This window comes from Rattus norvegicus, chromosome 4, assembly GCF_036323735.1.
Source record: "Rattus norvegicus strain BN/NHsdMcwi chromosome 4, GRCr8, whole genome shotgun sequence".
NCBI classification, from domain to species: domain Eukaryota; kingdom Metazoa; phylum Chordata; class Mammalia; order Rodentia; family Muridae; genus Rattus; species Rattus norvegicus.
In genome coordinates, this window is record NC_086022.1 from 154,577,631 (window position 1) to 154,593,507 (window position 15,877).

A 15,877-nucleotide genomic window follows, 5' to 3' on the forward strand; every position below is an offset into this window, starting at 1 on the left:
TTGAAACAGTACTCCTGTTGGTCTTTGAAGCCCCATGTCAAGTTCAAAATGGCTCCTATTTAGAGACCAGCAGTTTTCATCAAGACAGATGATGATATATTTCCACAAGACTTATTTCAGGTTTTAATAAGTACCTGATCTTTATAACTAGTCACCAAACCAACGAGATTGTATTATAAGATATAATAATCTACATAGTTCTAAGAAACATGCTTGCATTGATGAAGCTTTCAAACCACTCTGCTCTCAGTTCAATAATCTGTCAATAGAGACATGAAACTCAGCTTACGACTCAGAAGGGTAAGTAGAGAGGTAGAACTATGTGAAGAGCTCTCCGTAAGTGATTAAATGGAGCTGGTGAGAGGTTCAGATGGTGAAAATACTTGCTGACAAGTATGGTGACCTGAATTCGATCCTTAAGACCTGTATGGTGGAAGGAAAAGATAGCATCCACAGGTTGTCCCAGGCCCTTCGCATGTATGCATTCATGTGTTCCTCCCATACACAAATTAGCAAATGCAAAGAATTTTGAAAAACTTGAATGTAGCCTATTAAGCACACAATTAATAAAAACTAAAACTATTCTTTAAAACCTTAAAAACCTATTTCACAGACAGGAAAAGATGAGACAAATATATTAAAAACCCTAATGTCAAAGTTACCAACAAGGGACAGAAGTGTTATCCAAAAGGAACTAAAATCAAATTACAAAAAGATTTTCGTATTAATGGGACATTATATGCTACACAACATTCTGAACATTTCTGAATTCATACATATTTATGTTTTACAAACCACTTACTGTTTCAGCTGAGGACCAGCTGTTACCTGAGACTCGCAATAGGAAGCAACAGGTGGCTAGAATTTTGAGACACGTATTTGCCTACTCTTAAAGACAGGGTAAAGATAATATTGATTTATATGTTTTATTTGTGCCTTCTAGATATAATCTTTTAAAAATCAAAAACTAAGAAATGTAAATTACTTGAAAATAGCTCTTCTAAGTACTTAAGTATGTAACTGAAATGATGTTTTTCTGTTTAGATGAAGTGCTGTAGTAAATGCAGCAGAAAAAAAGCAGCTGAATCAGAGAATAAAATATTCTAAAATACTGCTTTAGTTACTATTCCAAAAGCATAAAATTATTACTATCCTCCAGGATGTTTAGTTACTACAGTGACTCTGTGGTCCCCAGGCATGCAGACAGAGGTCAGATGAAGCCTCTTCATGCCTCACTAATGAAACAGAATTCTGTCACGTAGATGCTCACTCAATGCCACTGTTTCCCAGCAAGTAGTTGCTACCAAGGCCGTAAGAGCACACGGACACACCTCCTGCACCCAGGGAGCTCATATTCTACTAGAGAAAAGAGTGCATGTATTTTCAAGTAATACACCTATTATATATTACATAAAGAGATAATAATAATAACAACAACAACAACAACAACAACAGGTTACAAAACGGAGATAAGTGAAGGGAACTATTAAAAAACCTTACAAAGACATATGAGTCAGGTCTGAAAGGTCACAGAAGTTCTACAGAAATAGGCTACATCCAGACTGTGTCACAAACAGGGACACTGCTTCAGGTAGAGATCTTGTACGGTAAGAAATGAAACTATTCTGTACGTTTTGTGAGAGGACCAGGGAGCACAGAAGCTCGTTTTCTGCCCAGATGTGCTATTGAGATGATTAAACAGTAGGGTGGACACAGCACTTACCTTGGGAGTTGGCGGACAAAAGAAACCCATAACTGTTGGTACCTTGTTTTAAGACTAAGCTGTATATTTTGTAAATTGTATTTCAAGTAATGAATCACATATTTAGGAAGTTAATAAAGTTTAGTTCATAGAAGTGGAATATGTTCTTTCTTACATGCATGTCAGGTTAGTTGGACAAAAGTTGTAGGTAGAAGGTAGTGACACAAAGTCAAAGGGAAGAGGGCGGGGCGGGGCGGGGCTGGGATGCTCAGAGCACCTGCAGGGCAACCATGAGGATCCGAGTTCCACCACAAGAAGTCAGGTGCAAAACAAAGCCAGGAGGAGTCAGACAGTTTGACTGCTGGGGCTCACTAGAAAGTAACCCTACCTAAGTCAGATGCTTCTAAGAAGAGATGACCAAGTCAAAATTAACAAAGAGTCAAAGAATGCCATTAGCTATGAATAAAGTGATCAGTCAAGAAGTTAGGACAATTATAAAATTATATGCTCCAAGTGTTGATATACCAGTCTTATAAACCCTGTCAGACATTTAAGGACACTAAAACATTAAAGGCTCTGACTGAAGTTACCACAGCTACAAAGGGACTCTATGAGGTACCTACTATAGTATACGTGTGTGTGTGTGTGTGTGTGTGTGTGTGTGTGTGTGTGTGTGTGTGTGTGTGTAAGTGAAGTGGGCACTTCTTTACTATTTGATTTCCTTAATTCCCAGTAACAGCAGCATCTCAGGAGGGAGGCTATCCCATCAGATTCCTACTACTATGTCACTAAACTCATTTTACCTAGTGACCTAGACTAGCTTTATGTCCAGGTGACATGTGCTAGAGTCACTTGAGAAGAGGAACACTCAACAGAAAATAAGTCCAATTTGTCTGTAAGCAAGCCTGTACTCCATTTTCTTAATTACTGATTGATATTGAAGGGCCCAGCCACTATGGGTGGTACCACCCTTGGGCAGTTGAACCTGGGATGTTATAACAAAGGGGGCTGAGCAAGCCAGAGGGATGCAAGCAAGTAAGTAGCACTCCTTCATGGTCCCTGCATGGAGGGGCCTCCTGCCTCCAGATCCCTGCCCTGTCTGAGTTCCTGGCCTGACTCCCCTCACTGATGGACTGTGATGTAGACTGAAATAAACCCTTTCTTACTCAAGCTGCTTTCACTTATGGTGTTCAGAAACTGAAACCTAACTAAGACACCTAGATAGTATTTATCATTCTCTCACATACACAAAGGGTACGGTGCTACAAAAATTAAGTGTTATGGTATCTGTGGTAGGTGGATTTAAAACCTCAAGTCACATTTTCAAACTGCAAATAGAGATTACAGCTTTCATTTACCAAAACCGTTCCTTCAATTTACAGCTCCCGTCTTCACTTATTCTTTATCTAATAAAGAGTCAGAAGCAAGCGTACAGAGACAAATCAAACAAAGACCATGAACAGCAATAGCAGAACATCTCAAGTTACCTCCAGGCTGAGACAGGCAGTCTGGCAGTGGAGTACTACCATTCCTACAGGTATGCTGTTCAAAACCACCATCAACTTTTATACCTGCAAATGCTCTTTGAAAAATGATATACAATAAACTATTTTCTAACTGAGGCATGTTTGTGTTCTCATTCACATCCAATCTGGGGTTTTGCAGTCATGTAACATGTTGCATGTTTGTCAGTCACGCTTTACTAGCTTTTACCACATTATATATGAATCATTCCTAAATTATTACTTCAGAGACCTCAATGTTAACATGAGCCGATCCCTGCACAGTTAGACATTAGTGACTCTGTAAGCTAAACACTAATACTTGAGGAAGGAGTTCTGAAGCGCCATGAGCAGCCAGTGTGTACAGCTCACCTTAAACTACACTGGTTTTACCTGGTGTTTACCCAGCAGCATTGCTAGTAGCTACATAAAATCGCAGACCTGTTTCTCAGCATTGGTCCTGGCTGATTCCTCTTGTGCCAGCACCATTTCCCGCTCTGCAGTTATCTGTACACTTTCTCTCAGTGCTTCTTCCAGCTCTTCAATCCTGTCATCCTTCTTACGGAGACTGTCCTGGAAAACGATGAAGACTCGGTGAAGTAGGTTACCCAGTCACTCAAGGAGCGCCTACACAGCAAGGAAGAGCTGTTACTAAACAGCCGTCTATTCAGAAGCAAGTGGAGGCCAGAGAGAGACCTCCATAGAGTAAAGAACGAAACAAGGGAAGAAAAGACATAAAGGAAGCTGGAGTCTATTATTAAGAGCATAGGATTAAGTTAGTGAAGCGAAACAGACATGATGAATTTGCTCTGTGCAACAGAGAGAAGGAAGCTACTGGTGTTAGATGGCATAAGTAAGAAGAGGTTAAGTATTTAAAAATACAAAGCTATTTTTAAAAACTACCACTTAAACTGGGCTGAAAGCCAGCTCTGATGGAGCCTCTACTTAGAGTCAGTACCACAACACTGGCTCCCCTTGGGAAGTCACGACTAGATGACAGACTCAATCTTCATAAAGACAATTTCTGAAAAACTTCCTTTTACAAAGAAACATGCTTCCTAATGCTTCAAAGGTGAAACTTTCTCCTCCTCTGCTTCTGAAAAAACTAGAAACTATGCGCACATGCGCGCGCGCGCACACACACACACACACACACACACACACACACGGGAATAAATATGACTGGCTTGAATATAAATGAGCAGTTTAGGTAAGTACGTGATGCACTGTAGTAGGAGTTTATATGTAGCAAAACTCTGTATCAGTCTTTAGGATCTCAAAGATATTACAGCAGGAGGAAAGATAAAAGAAAATGCCAAGAATGGAACCATGGATTTCTCAGACCATTCTAAGTACTTATAATTTCTTACAGGAAAACAAAAACAAAAACAAACAAACAAAAACAAAGGATTTGGAACACAGTACTGTATTCAATAGTTGTGTCTTGTATTCAAATATGAAAATGAGTAACAAGGTTGCCCGAATGTTGATACAAAGAAGAATAAAAGCAAGCCCTTATCTCTCAGTATCTGTCAACTCAAATGAACTAAAGAACTGAAGCTAAAAGTAGGCATGGCAACTCCCACCTAAACAGCAGCACTCACAAGGCTGAGGCAGGGCGTTGTCCATGAGTTCAAGGCCATCTTGGACTACACTATGAAATGCAAAATCAAAAAAGATGAGAGAGGAAGAAAAAAAAGAACAAGACAAAACTAAGAAACTGGGGCAAGAGGGTGTTTCATGACAGTGGGTTGGTGATAGTGGGGTTTTGGTCCTGCTTTTTAAAATAAAACCAGAAAGTGATGATAACAGAAATCAAACAACTGGGATTACCTCAGATAATAAACTCTGCTTTATAGCAAATAATCAAAATAACAAAGTAACACAGAAGAGAGAACATTTTCCTAACTGTGTATCTGACAAGGGTTAATTCTTGAAGATACCAAAGTACTAAACAGCAAGAAAATGATCCAGATCATAAGGACAAGAGATGTACAGATACCTTAAAAGAGCACATAAAAATGACACACAATTTTGAAAACAAACTCTTCAAGGCCACTAGTCATTGATGAAATGCAGTCAGAAACCACAAAGCGGTATCTCAGTCCTTTCGGATTACTATAAAAAGACAAGGAGTGGGTACTCATGAGGATGTTGGCAGGGACAGTCTCTCTCGTACATTATGACAAACAGAACAGAGGTTCCTCAAAATATTAAAGCTCAACTACTCTAGTGTCAGCAATTCTACACCTGGATATTGGATATTTAAATAAACGGAACTGGTGGGCTGCAGAGGCGTCTACTTGACCCGCTGTACTACAGCACCACACAATGGCCCAGAGCTAAACAGCAGCGAGGACACAGAATCAACCTAGATGTCTACCAGTAGATGAATGGATAGAGAAAGTATGCTACCTTCATGCCAGTGAGATGACCCGTCAGCAAAGCTAGATGACTTGAGCTCCACTCCCTAGATCTTACGTGAAGAACGAACAGTCTCTAGTAAGTTGCCTCTGACCTCCATACAAACACATGGCATGTCACAAATGTCCCCCCTCACCATACAGACGTGCACGAAAACAATAACTTTAAAAATTAAACAGTTCTCCATGCCAGCCCTACTCAGTCTGCATGACTTTCTATCTTCCTCTTCTCTATCTTCCTGGTCTAGGCAACTGCCAAAATGTATGGCTTGTCTGATAGTGATTTTTTTTTTAAAACGCTAATAATAAAATTGTCTTTAAGCTCAACTGGTTTATTCTTACAAAAAAATGAAAATGTGAGTGTGCTGTATATACACAACAGGAATGGGGGGGGGTTGTTTCCCATGATGAAGATAACCCCAGAAGACATCGTGTTAACTGAAAGGAGCTGAGCACTTTAAGCTACACTGAACACATGTGTACAATGGCAGATGGAAGAGAACCGTTTTGCCTTGTTTTGTTCTCATTTAAGGTAGTTGACACAGCAAGGATTATTCCTGAACCTTGTCTTTCCTCTTTGGTTGGTTAGCAAATCCTGTCAGACTGTGACGTCAGGAACCCAGCAATGAGATGAGACATCAGGATGTTGCTAGCCCAGTTTGGGTTCTTAAACACACCTTTTGCAAAAATATATCCTTGCTAGAATACATTTGCTTAGTGTATTTTTTTAATGGAACACCAAGAATATTTATTGATTACTGCTAAGAATTGGGGGCTTTTCTGGGATTTCAAATCCAACAAGAGTGTCCAGATTCCCTCCCTAAGCAGAGGCATGTCTCTCTCCAACTGCAGTGGCTTCCAGGGTTTCTGGTGAAATACACTTTTTGGATCAGCAATGACCCCAGTATGGAAGGTTTCTCTACAATTCAGCAAAGGGCCCAAATGAGTAAAGACCACTGTAACAAGGCACATGTGCGAACAGGCCAAAGGTAAGAAATGCTTTGGAGGACAGCAAAGTATTTCTCTAGTAGTCTGGCAAGTCATTCTGGATGTTGAAACATGTAATGCATGAAGAGCAGTGAGCCCAGGATGTGAAAAAACCTAGGAAGAGGGATAGAAAGCAGGGCTTCATAGAGCAGTGAGGAGAGGGAGATACTGAGACACTCAACCAACAACAAAAAAAGGGCAACAGATTCTCCCAGAGAGAAGCAAGCCAACCCCTCTGGTTAGCAAGCAGCTCTCTAATTCTGTTTAATATACTCCTCTCTATCCTGTGAAGACAGGTCGATCAATGCTAAAGAAAGAGAGAAAGAAAGAAAGAAAGAAAGAAAGAAAGAAAGAAAGAAAGAAAGAAAGAAAGAAAGAATGAATGCTGCAAAACTTAGATTTAATGTCTCTCTTCTCTCCAGGCAGCTCCTCTTCTAACTGGGTCAAAATGCCACAGATAGCTATTAATATTTTAAATTAAGAACAAGTTGGCTTCTTATGGTTTTAAATTCTAGCCACTAATGGTCACAGACTCCGCTGACCTCAACCCATACCATGATCAAGTGGGACAAAATGGCCTATGGATTCCTTTTGTGGCACAACGTGAACACTTGAACTAAGCAGAAGTCAAACAAGATTCAGATGACACTGCTTGACATCCACAGTTAGGATTTGTGTGATAGGGTAATGGACTCAGCTCTCTCATTTTGAAGTCAAGGAGTACTTTCCTATTTTGTTGCCTTGTTACTTTGGATCTACATGGTAACTTAACTCAGGTGACTTTTTAAGGGAAAGAAGGTGGCTACTCATATTTAATCTGTGAAATGAATGAATCCCATAGTGACTATCCATATTTACTCTGTAAGATAATGAATCTCATAGGACTTGTTCCCTAATGAGGGGTGGGCTAATTTTATCATGTAGTAGAGTTCACCATAAGCAAACAGTCACCATGCAGTTTGTTGTGTTCTTGACTAATGACGCCATCAAGATAGAAGCAACCATGTGATGTAGCAGCCATCTTGGTTAATGATGCTATTAAGATGTAGAGGGCCACAAGATAGCGCGTCACCTTGCTTACTGATATCATGAACATGGTGAAGACCACATGAATTCACTGGCTTCTTGGTTAATATAACCACATTTCATAAACCAAAATGATGATAGCTACGTTTTACGTCCCAATGCTAGTGTGCCCTCTATTTTATATGAAATTAAGAGAACACCAGGCCTCCGAGGTAGGTTTTTTGTTTTATTTTAACTTTGACACAGTTTTACATGATTTATGTATAGATTTCTAGAGGGAACTTTAGGATTTTCTCAGCTCGAAACGCTACCAAGTATCGATGGTAGCCGATACCTTTAAATGGCTAGACTCCAAAAGCTCAGATACACTTTGCTTCGGCATACAGCTGAGTGTTTGGAAAGGACGGGAACCAGGGGAACCAAAGGAATAGATTGCCAGGTGCTAAGCAAGCTCCTGCCAGCTGCCGCCTTCAATAGCTGAAGGCAAAGAGACGTCATTCTGCTTGGGAAGGAGGCTTGGGATGTGGGACCTTCTGTGTCTTATGGCTGTTCTTTCTGCCAGATATCTACACGTTTTTCTATAACTGAAATAGAGCATTCTTCTCCTTCTCGATACTCCTCTATTCCAGATTTGCTGCCGGCTTTTACTTCTGCCCTCCCAAGTCCTACGTACCCTGGCTTTTGTTGTCACTTTTCCCTTATAATGACACAAAAAGGGTAAGGAAAAGAACAGGCTGATGCCATCCCATTCCAGTGCCTTTGGATTTTATTGTTTTCAATTCTTTAGATTACAAGACTAAATGTGGTGAATTATAAGGTGGCTTTTCTATCGTGGATGCCTAACAGAGAACCTCCTTTACAAAGGGAAAATCATCCTGAACATTACGATGGTTGACCCCTATCTGAGAAGTATAATGTGGATTTACAGATTATAAATTTGAGGAAAGGGGTCAAAGGGATCACTTAAAGGGAGTACTAAAGGTTTGAACCACAAATAACCAGAAATCTTCCTGCACTGTATAACCATTATATTATCCTAAAACTTGTTCTCTTGTTAGGCGGGAGAGTCCCTCTTAAGTTTTTCAGGCTGCTAGTCTGCATTTGCATGAAGGCCCAAACAACTGTGGGTTCAAGCTTCCAAGCAGTTGATCATACCAAATCCAGCCAGGGAGGCTCTCAGGTAGACAAGTACAGGAAGACAGTTCTGACGGTTTGTTCTTCCATCACTGGCACTAGATGTCACTGACCTAGGAGCCCACAAAGTTTAAGGTTTCTAATCTTGTTTATCAACCTCACTAGGGCTGGAACCCTAAAACCCAAACAGCTAGGTACGCCTGAAGAAGAGCGATTCAGACAGGAAGAGGGGCGATTCAGACAGGATTGGTTCTGATATCAACAAGGGAATGTCTCAGCGATGGGATAGATGAACTTGCCAGTGAGAGGAAGGCAAGCAAGCAAAAAGAAAACACTTCTTCTTTATTAGTGTAACCCAGCCTATATGAAATGTGAATCATCAAATTTACGTTAAACTATGTATGGTTTAGAGAAAATGTTAAAGAATCAACTTTAGAACTAAATTTAATTAAAATGAAGCTAGATTTCTATATAATAAAAAAATGAAATGAAAGAACTTAACTGGAACAACTAATAACCAACATGAACCTTACTTTTCTTTATTACTCAAGTTCTGTATTAGTGAATATTAACTGGAATTATAAAACAATTCAATGCTATGGAAATGTTTTTTAAAAACTATAAATATTCATGGCATAATAAAGTCTTGTGAAATTTTTATACAGAAATATATAAGACATTATAAAGTTCTTCCAAAGAAAATGAATTTTAGTTAATGTGTGACAGAAAAACTGGAAAAGCAAGACCTAGATCTAAGAAGCCATACTATCACCTTCCAGGCCAAGAAAATCTAACAGGGGCTGCAGACATGGCTCTGTGGTTAAGAGTATGTACTGCCGGGGTTGGGGATTTCGCTCAGTGGTAGAGTGCTTGCCTAGCAAGCGCAAGGCCCTGGGTTCGGTCCCCAGCTCCAAAAAAAAAGAAAAAGAAAAAGAGTATGTACTGCCTCACAGGACCTGAGTTCAATCCCAGAACCCACAGTTCAGTCACCTATGACTCATGCTTCAGGACATGCTGTTCTCTCTGTTCTGAGGTTACCCCCACCATATCAAAACAATGTTCCGGGCTACCCCTCACCCCAGGATCTTGGGTGTATGAAATAACACACATGCTGATGTTCATCAGTATACCGTGGAGTTACAGCCTGGAGGGTTGTGCTGTGTGCGTGGAGTCCTTCTGTCCCCCTCACCCCAAGAGATGACCTTCTGTTTCCACTGTACACTGGTCTCCATTCTCTCTCCTCACAAATCAGCCCCATCAAGTCACTCAGCTTCCTGGCATCATTCTCACCAACTCTCTCAACTGTAATCATGGTGAATCATCCTAAAAGTTCAGCTCTAACTTCATATATTTGTGCTTATATTTTATCTACAGATATTATCATTGCTCCTTATGAATATAATATTTGACTTTTTACTAAATTGTTTTACTTATTTACATTCTAAAAGTCGCCTCCCTTCCTGGACCTCCTTCCCAAGTTCTTCACCCCATCCCCCCTGCCCGCCTCTGAGAGAGTCCCCCCCCCCCCCCCGCCCATCTACCCTTTCCTCACGCCAACCAGCATCCCTCTTTCCTGGGCATCAGGTTCCCACAGGATTAAGCACATACACTTCTACTGAAGCCATACGAGGCAGTCACATCTACTACACATGAGCTGCAGGCCTCAGACCAGCCCATGCATGCTCCTTGGTTCTAGGCCTAGTCTCTGGGAGCTCTGAGGCTTCCTGGTTAGTTGACATTATTATTCTTCCTATGGGGTTGCAATCCCCTTCAGTTCCTTCAGTCCTTCCCCTATGGGACCCCATGAAACTGAAAAGCTTCTGTAAGGCAAAGGACACTGTCAAAAGGACAAAAAGACAACCAACAGATTGGGAAAAGATCTTCACTAATCCTACATTCAAAAGAGGGCTAATATCCAAAATATACAAAGAACTCAAAACAAACCAAAACCAAAAAACAAAACAAATAAACAAAAACAAAAAAAAACAAATAATCCATTTAAAAAAATGGAGTACAGAGCTAAACAGAGGATTCTCAGCAGAGGAATCTTGAATGGCTGAGAAGCACCTAAAGAAATGTTCATCATCTTAGTCATCAGGGAAATGCAAATCAAAACAACCCTGAGACTCCACCTCACATCTGTCAGAAAAACAGGGTGGTGTGAGGTGGGGGAGGGAAAAAGGAGAGGCAGGATCAGATATAGGGGAAAACAAGAGAGACACCTAGAGAACCAGGAGAATGAATTGAAATATGTAGCAGGGGGCTGGGGGGAACCCTTCTAGAAAGTTCCAGAGACCTGGGAAATAAGAGGCTACCAGGACTCAATGGGTATAACATTAGCTCAAACGCCCAACAGTGGTGAGGTAGAACCTGAAGAGACGACCTCCAACAGATAGTAACAGCCCCCGTTGAGGCAGGGAGCCCCCTGCCCATCTTTAAAATGTTTAGCCCAGAATTGTTCCTTTCTAAAGGAAATTCAGGGACAAAAATAGAACAGAGACTGACAGAAAGGCCACCCAGTGACCTGCCCAACTTGGGATCTATCCCGCAAGCACACACCAAACACTGACATTATTACTGATGCCAAGAAGTGCTTGCGGACAGGAGCCTAGTATGGCTGTCCTCTGAGAAGCTCTACCAGTAATTGACTGAGATAAATGCAGATACTTACAGCCAATCATTGGATTGAGGGGGGAACCATACATATTTTATTTTTAAGATCATTTTCAAAAATTAACTTCCAGATTTCTCTATCATCCTCTCTCATCTAACTCCTTTTGGCTGTCTCCACTGGACTATCTCATCAACACTAGAACTGTTGAAAATGGACGTGTTCTTTTCCCCAGGCAATCTCAAATAACTATCATTACCAGGCTCTATCGTCTTAGTTATCACCATTGTACCTTCTAATACCTAGGCCAAGAACCTAGGAATAACCCGTCTTTGTGCCTATCCCTCAAATGCACACTGCTCCTTCCCTCACCGGCCTTCTATTGGTCACTCCCATCCCCATTACTACACTACAGGCCTGCTACAATGAGTCCGAGAAAGGAAGGACCTGCTCTGCGCTACTGCCAGTCTGCCACCCGATATCACACACCAGAGTCCGCTCATTCCTTTTACTTCAAAACTGTCAAGATACAAACCAGATCCTGTCATCCTTTCACTGCAAACCCACGGTGGTCAATGATGTCCTTTCTGACATGATCTGCCTTCCTTACTACAGTCTGGACACTCGGCTTTCCCCTAGAGAATGGCCTTTACCTAAACCCACGTCCTCCACTCTTTACATTTACTCCGAGTTTTACTTTAATGTCTGGGCGGTCTTTTCTAGGGGACGCTTCCTAGATTTGGTTCCAACTACCAGAGTACCCTGCTTACTTTCAGACACTGCTGCCTTCCCATCCCCCCCTACTGCTGTAATGAAACATCTAAGGGAAGCAGCATGAAGGACAAACAACTCGGCTTGGCTCATAGTTTGAGCTACAATGTAGTCGAGGTACAGAAAGGGACAAAGCAGTCACGGCAGCAGACAGTGGAAGCAGATGGTCAAACCCCATCGACAATCAAACAAATCCACGGGGCACGCTAGTGCCCAGCTCTTCTCCACCTTACTCCCCGCCCAGCAAACGGCCCCTCGCACAGAATAAATATTGTAATTAAAATTTTATTTGGATTTTATTTTATTCAGGATTATTTGTAGAAAGAGAAAACAAATTCCCCCAAATGAAATTTTTCAATCCATCAGAGTCCCATTTTTAAAAGGAAGAAGTGTAGGAAAAGGAAAAATTGCCAATATGAAGCTTTGGCAAGGGCCGGAGAAACTGATAAGGTACGTTTTCAAAAGCTGGTATAGATGAGGAAAAAACTGTAAGAACTGTAAGCAGTAAATGTATGAATGAGGAACAAGAAAAAAAAAAAGGACACCCACTGAACAACTTATGTCTAGAATGAAGTCACTAGAAAGCCTAAAACAGCATCTGGACAGTCCTGCCCCTCGTCTCTACAGTCAGAACTCCGTGACTCCCAACTGTGCAGCGCACACTGCACCGTACCTAAGGAATGCTGAGAGGACAGAACAGCAGGGTGGCAGCAGGGGCGTAGATGGATCAGCATATACTGAGCATTCTCTAAGATCTAAACCTTCTTTCTGAAGAAGGATGGCCATGAGAAACAACGCCATGCTACAGACAGGAGATACCACAATAAAATCACCGCTGAGTCAGTCAGGGAGCTGGGGCATTATAGTACTTTAGTGCCTCTGCACTCAATCCCCAACTGCTTTAGGGCTAATTTAAATACTGAGAATCTAATGGGCTTTCATCACACTATACTGCTATGACTATGATTAGGCCTAGTTTAATTAAGTTGTGAATAACTGCGTTCGTGTTGCTCTCCCAGAGGAGCTGGGTTTGACTGTCACCACCTCCATGGCAACTCACAACCATCTGTAACTCAAGTTGTGTGGAATGGGATGCTCTCTTCTGACTTCCGCAGTCGACAGGATCAGACCTACTGCACAGATACACAAGCAAACCAGACACCCATATGCATAACAACATAAAAGGAGAAATTAAAAAGGTGGTGCACACCTTTAAAAGATAGAAAGAGGGGGCTGGAGAGATGGCTCAGTGATTAAGAGCACTGGCTGCTCTTCCAAAAGACCTATGTTCAATTCTCAGCACCCACATGGTAGCTCACAGCTATATGTAACTCCAGTATCAGGAAGTCTGGTGCCCTCTGAGGGCTCCGGGCATACAAAAGTGGTACACATACATGCAGGCAAAAGAAATATATGTAAAATAATAATAATGATAATAATAATATTTACTGTTGTAAAATAATAATTTTAAATTTTAAAAGAAAAAATAGGAGGGAAAAACAAAGTCAGAGATGGGGGAGATAGACCCACGCAAACCAAAATTGCCAACGCCCTTTCATGAATGAAGTGCCAGGCAGCTGTACAGACAGTCCTGAAGCGTTACTGGAACACACTCACTGGACTGACATGGAACTTACCAACGAAGCAAGATGACTCCTACGCTGAGGCATCCTCACAGCTGCAGACTAAGACTTGCCTCTCCTATGTAAAAGCCATTCCTTTTTTGCTAAACAGGGAGTCTAAGGGGAAGGCAGCAGGCAGGGTTAGAAAGAGAAAGAGGAGGATACAGAAGCAGAGCAAACAGCAGATAATGGAGGATCAGATCCTGGCGTGCACTCCTTCAGCCTTGGGCTCTGACCTGCAGCTGCTGAGAGCTGTCGCTGAGACTGTCCTCCCTCCTCCGGGCCTCCTCCAGCATCTGCGCACTTTTCTTCTTCTCCACCTGCTCCTTGTGCTTCAGATTCGCTACCTTCTTATTCTGGTCTTTCACCTGCCTGTAGAGGGAAGAAGGAGGACAAAGCTTTTCATGTGTGCACAGGGGTATATATTGATTTACATGCTTGGTGTCACAAGGAGTTATCTGAATAGCAACGAGAGACTCCTGATGCAAATTCTTTTCAAAAATTCCAATTTTTTCCTGTCCAAGGTACCAAACTATATACAACAATAATGCTACAGTTTTCTATGGAAATGTATTTATTCTAGCACACACAATGAAATTATCAAATAAAAGAAAGGCACGAGAGGGTGTGAAACACAGAAGCAGTCTCTTAACATCAATATACTGAAATATTAGTTGGCTGAATAAGATATGATCTTGGAACAGCGTCACAATCATATGCTTATTAAATACTTTAAATACTCAATAGGCAATGTCTACTGTATGTGTGGACGACAGTAACGACAGAAGCAGCTGGGAACTTAGGAGAAGAAACAGAATACTGTTTGCAGCTCTCTGCATAACTATCTCGATACACTGTCACTCTATCCTTCACTGTGAGTAGTCTAAAATATATTCAATTCAATTATGTTTAAAATGGCCTTCCTCTTGTGAAGTGCAAGGGTGTTCATGCAAGGGTGAAGAAGGACAGCTGGGATTTTAAGGTCAGCCTAAGAAACATAATGGGTTCTAGGCCAGTCTCAAGACACAGAGTAAGATGTTTCCAAACTGTTTCCAAACAAATAAAATGAAAGTCCCTTTCTTACACGTCATTCCATACCTACATAAATGGCTCCATTAGTCTGCACATTTTCTAATTTTATAAGATTTCCCAAGGAACAACTACTTCTTTTCAAGGAGCTGTCTGAGACTCAGAATTATCAGTGACAATGGCATGGATTTTTTTTTTTTTTTTTTTTTGGGCTGGGGATCGAACCCAGGACCTTGCGCTTCCTAGGCAAGTGCTCTACCACTGAGCCAAATCCCCAACCCCGGCATGGATTTTTTTAATCCCTCAATTTCTACTATAATATCAAATGATGGATGGAATCGTTCACTCCACTCTCCAAGTAAGGGACAACTTTCTTGCTGTGACAAACAATGCTACTCAGTACAAAGTGACAGAGCTATGAAAGAGTTTGTCCAAAGGATAGGTCCAGGTCACATGGTACATCTTTAGCAATGTCTCTCATAGGAAATGTCTGATCATCTGTCACATGTCACCACAACACTTACCACTTAGCGCTATATAAACACAGTATCTCAAGTGTAGGGCACTTTTATAGGCTGGGCTGCAGTGCTGACATGAAACCCAGGGCCCTGCACACACGTGCTCAGGTAAGCCTCTATCACTGCATCCTCAGCCCAGCCAAGTAAAGTTCTGAAGTGCAGCCTCTTGGTCATCAGGCTGATCCTCCTCCATACAGTCTCTGGCCTTTCCTCCTTCCACCACAGTCAGTCAACTACACACATTTCTTCCATTGGCTAGGACACCTTTCTCTTATTTTGTTGTCGTTGTATGTTTGTTTGTTTAATTTATTCCTCTCTCATATATTACATCTAGACTGTAGTTTCCCCTCTTTCCTGTCCTCTGAATCCCCACATCCCCACCTTCTTTTCCTCAAGATTTACTCTCCCTCTTTCTCTTAAGAAAGTGGAAGTTCTCCCAGGGATATCAACCAAACATAGCATATCCAGTTGCAACAAGACTAGGCACACCCCCTTACAGTAAGGGCGGGCAAGGCAACCTAGTAGAAGGAAAAGGGTCCCAAAAGCAGGCAG

General features: G+C 41.5%; 1 protein-coding gene across 12 annotated transcripts in view; it reads right to left on the minus strand.

Moving 5' to 3' along the window:
- Erc1 (ELKS/RAB6-interacting/CAST family member 1) overlaps positions 1 to 15,877 on the minus strand; it is a 292,052-nt gene that overhangs the window by 141,695 nt on the left and 134,480 nt on the right. For 6 of the 12 annotated variants that reach the window (NM_001394884.1, NM_001394883.1, NM_001394882.1 and 3 more), the window contains 2 exons: positions 14,015 to 14,150; positions 3,646 to 3,777 (listed from right to left, as the gene is read on the minus strand). In NM_001394884.1, coding sequence (NP_001381813.1) covers positions 3,646 to 3,777; positions 14,015 to 14,150 — 268 coding nt within the window. The remainder of the gene's footprint in view (positions 1 to 3,645; positions 3,778 to 14,014; positions 14,151 to 15,877) is intronic. The other 6 variants (NR_172210.1, XM_006237230.4, XM_063285644.1 and 3 more) reach the window with 1 other exon arrangement.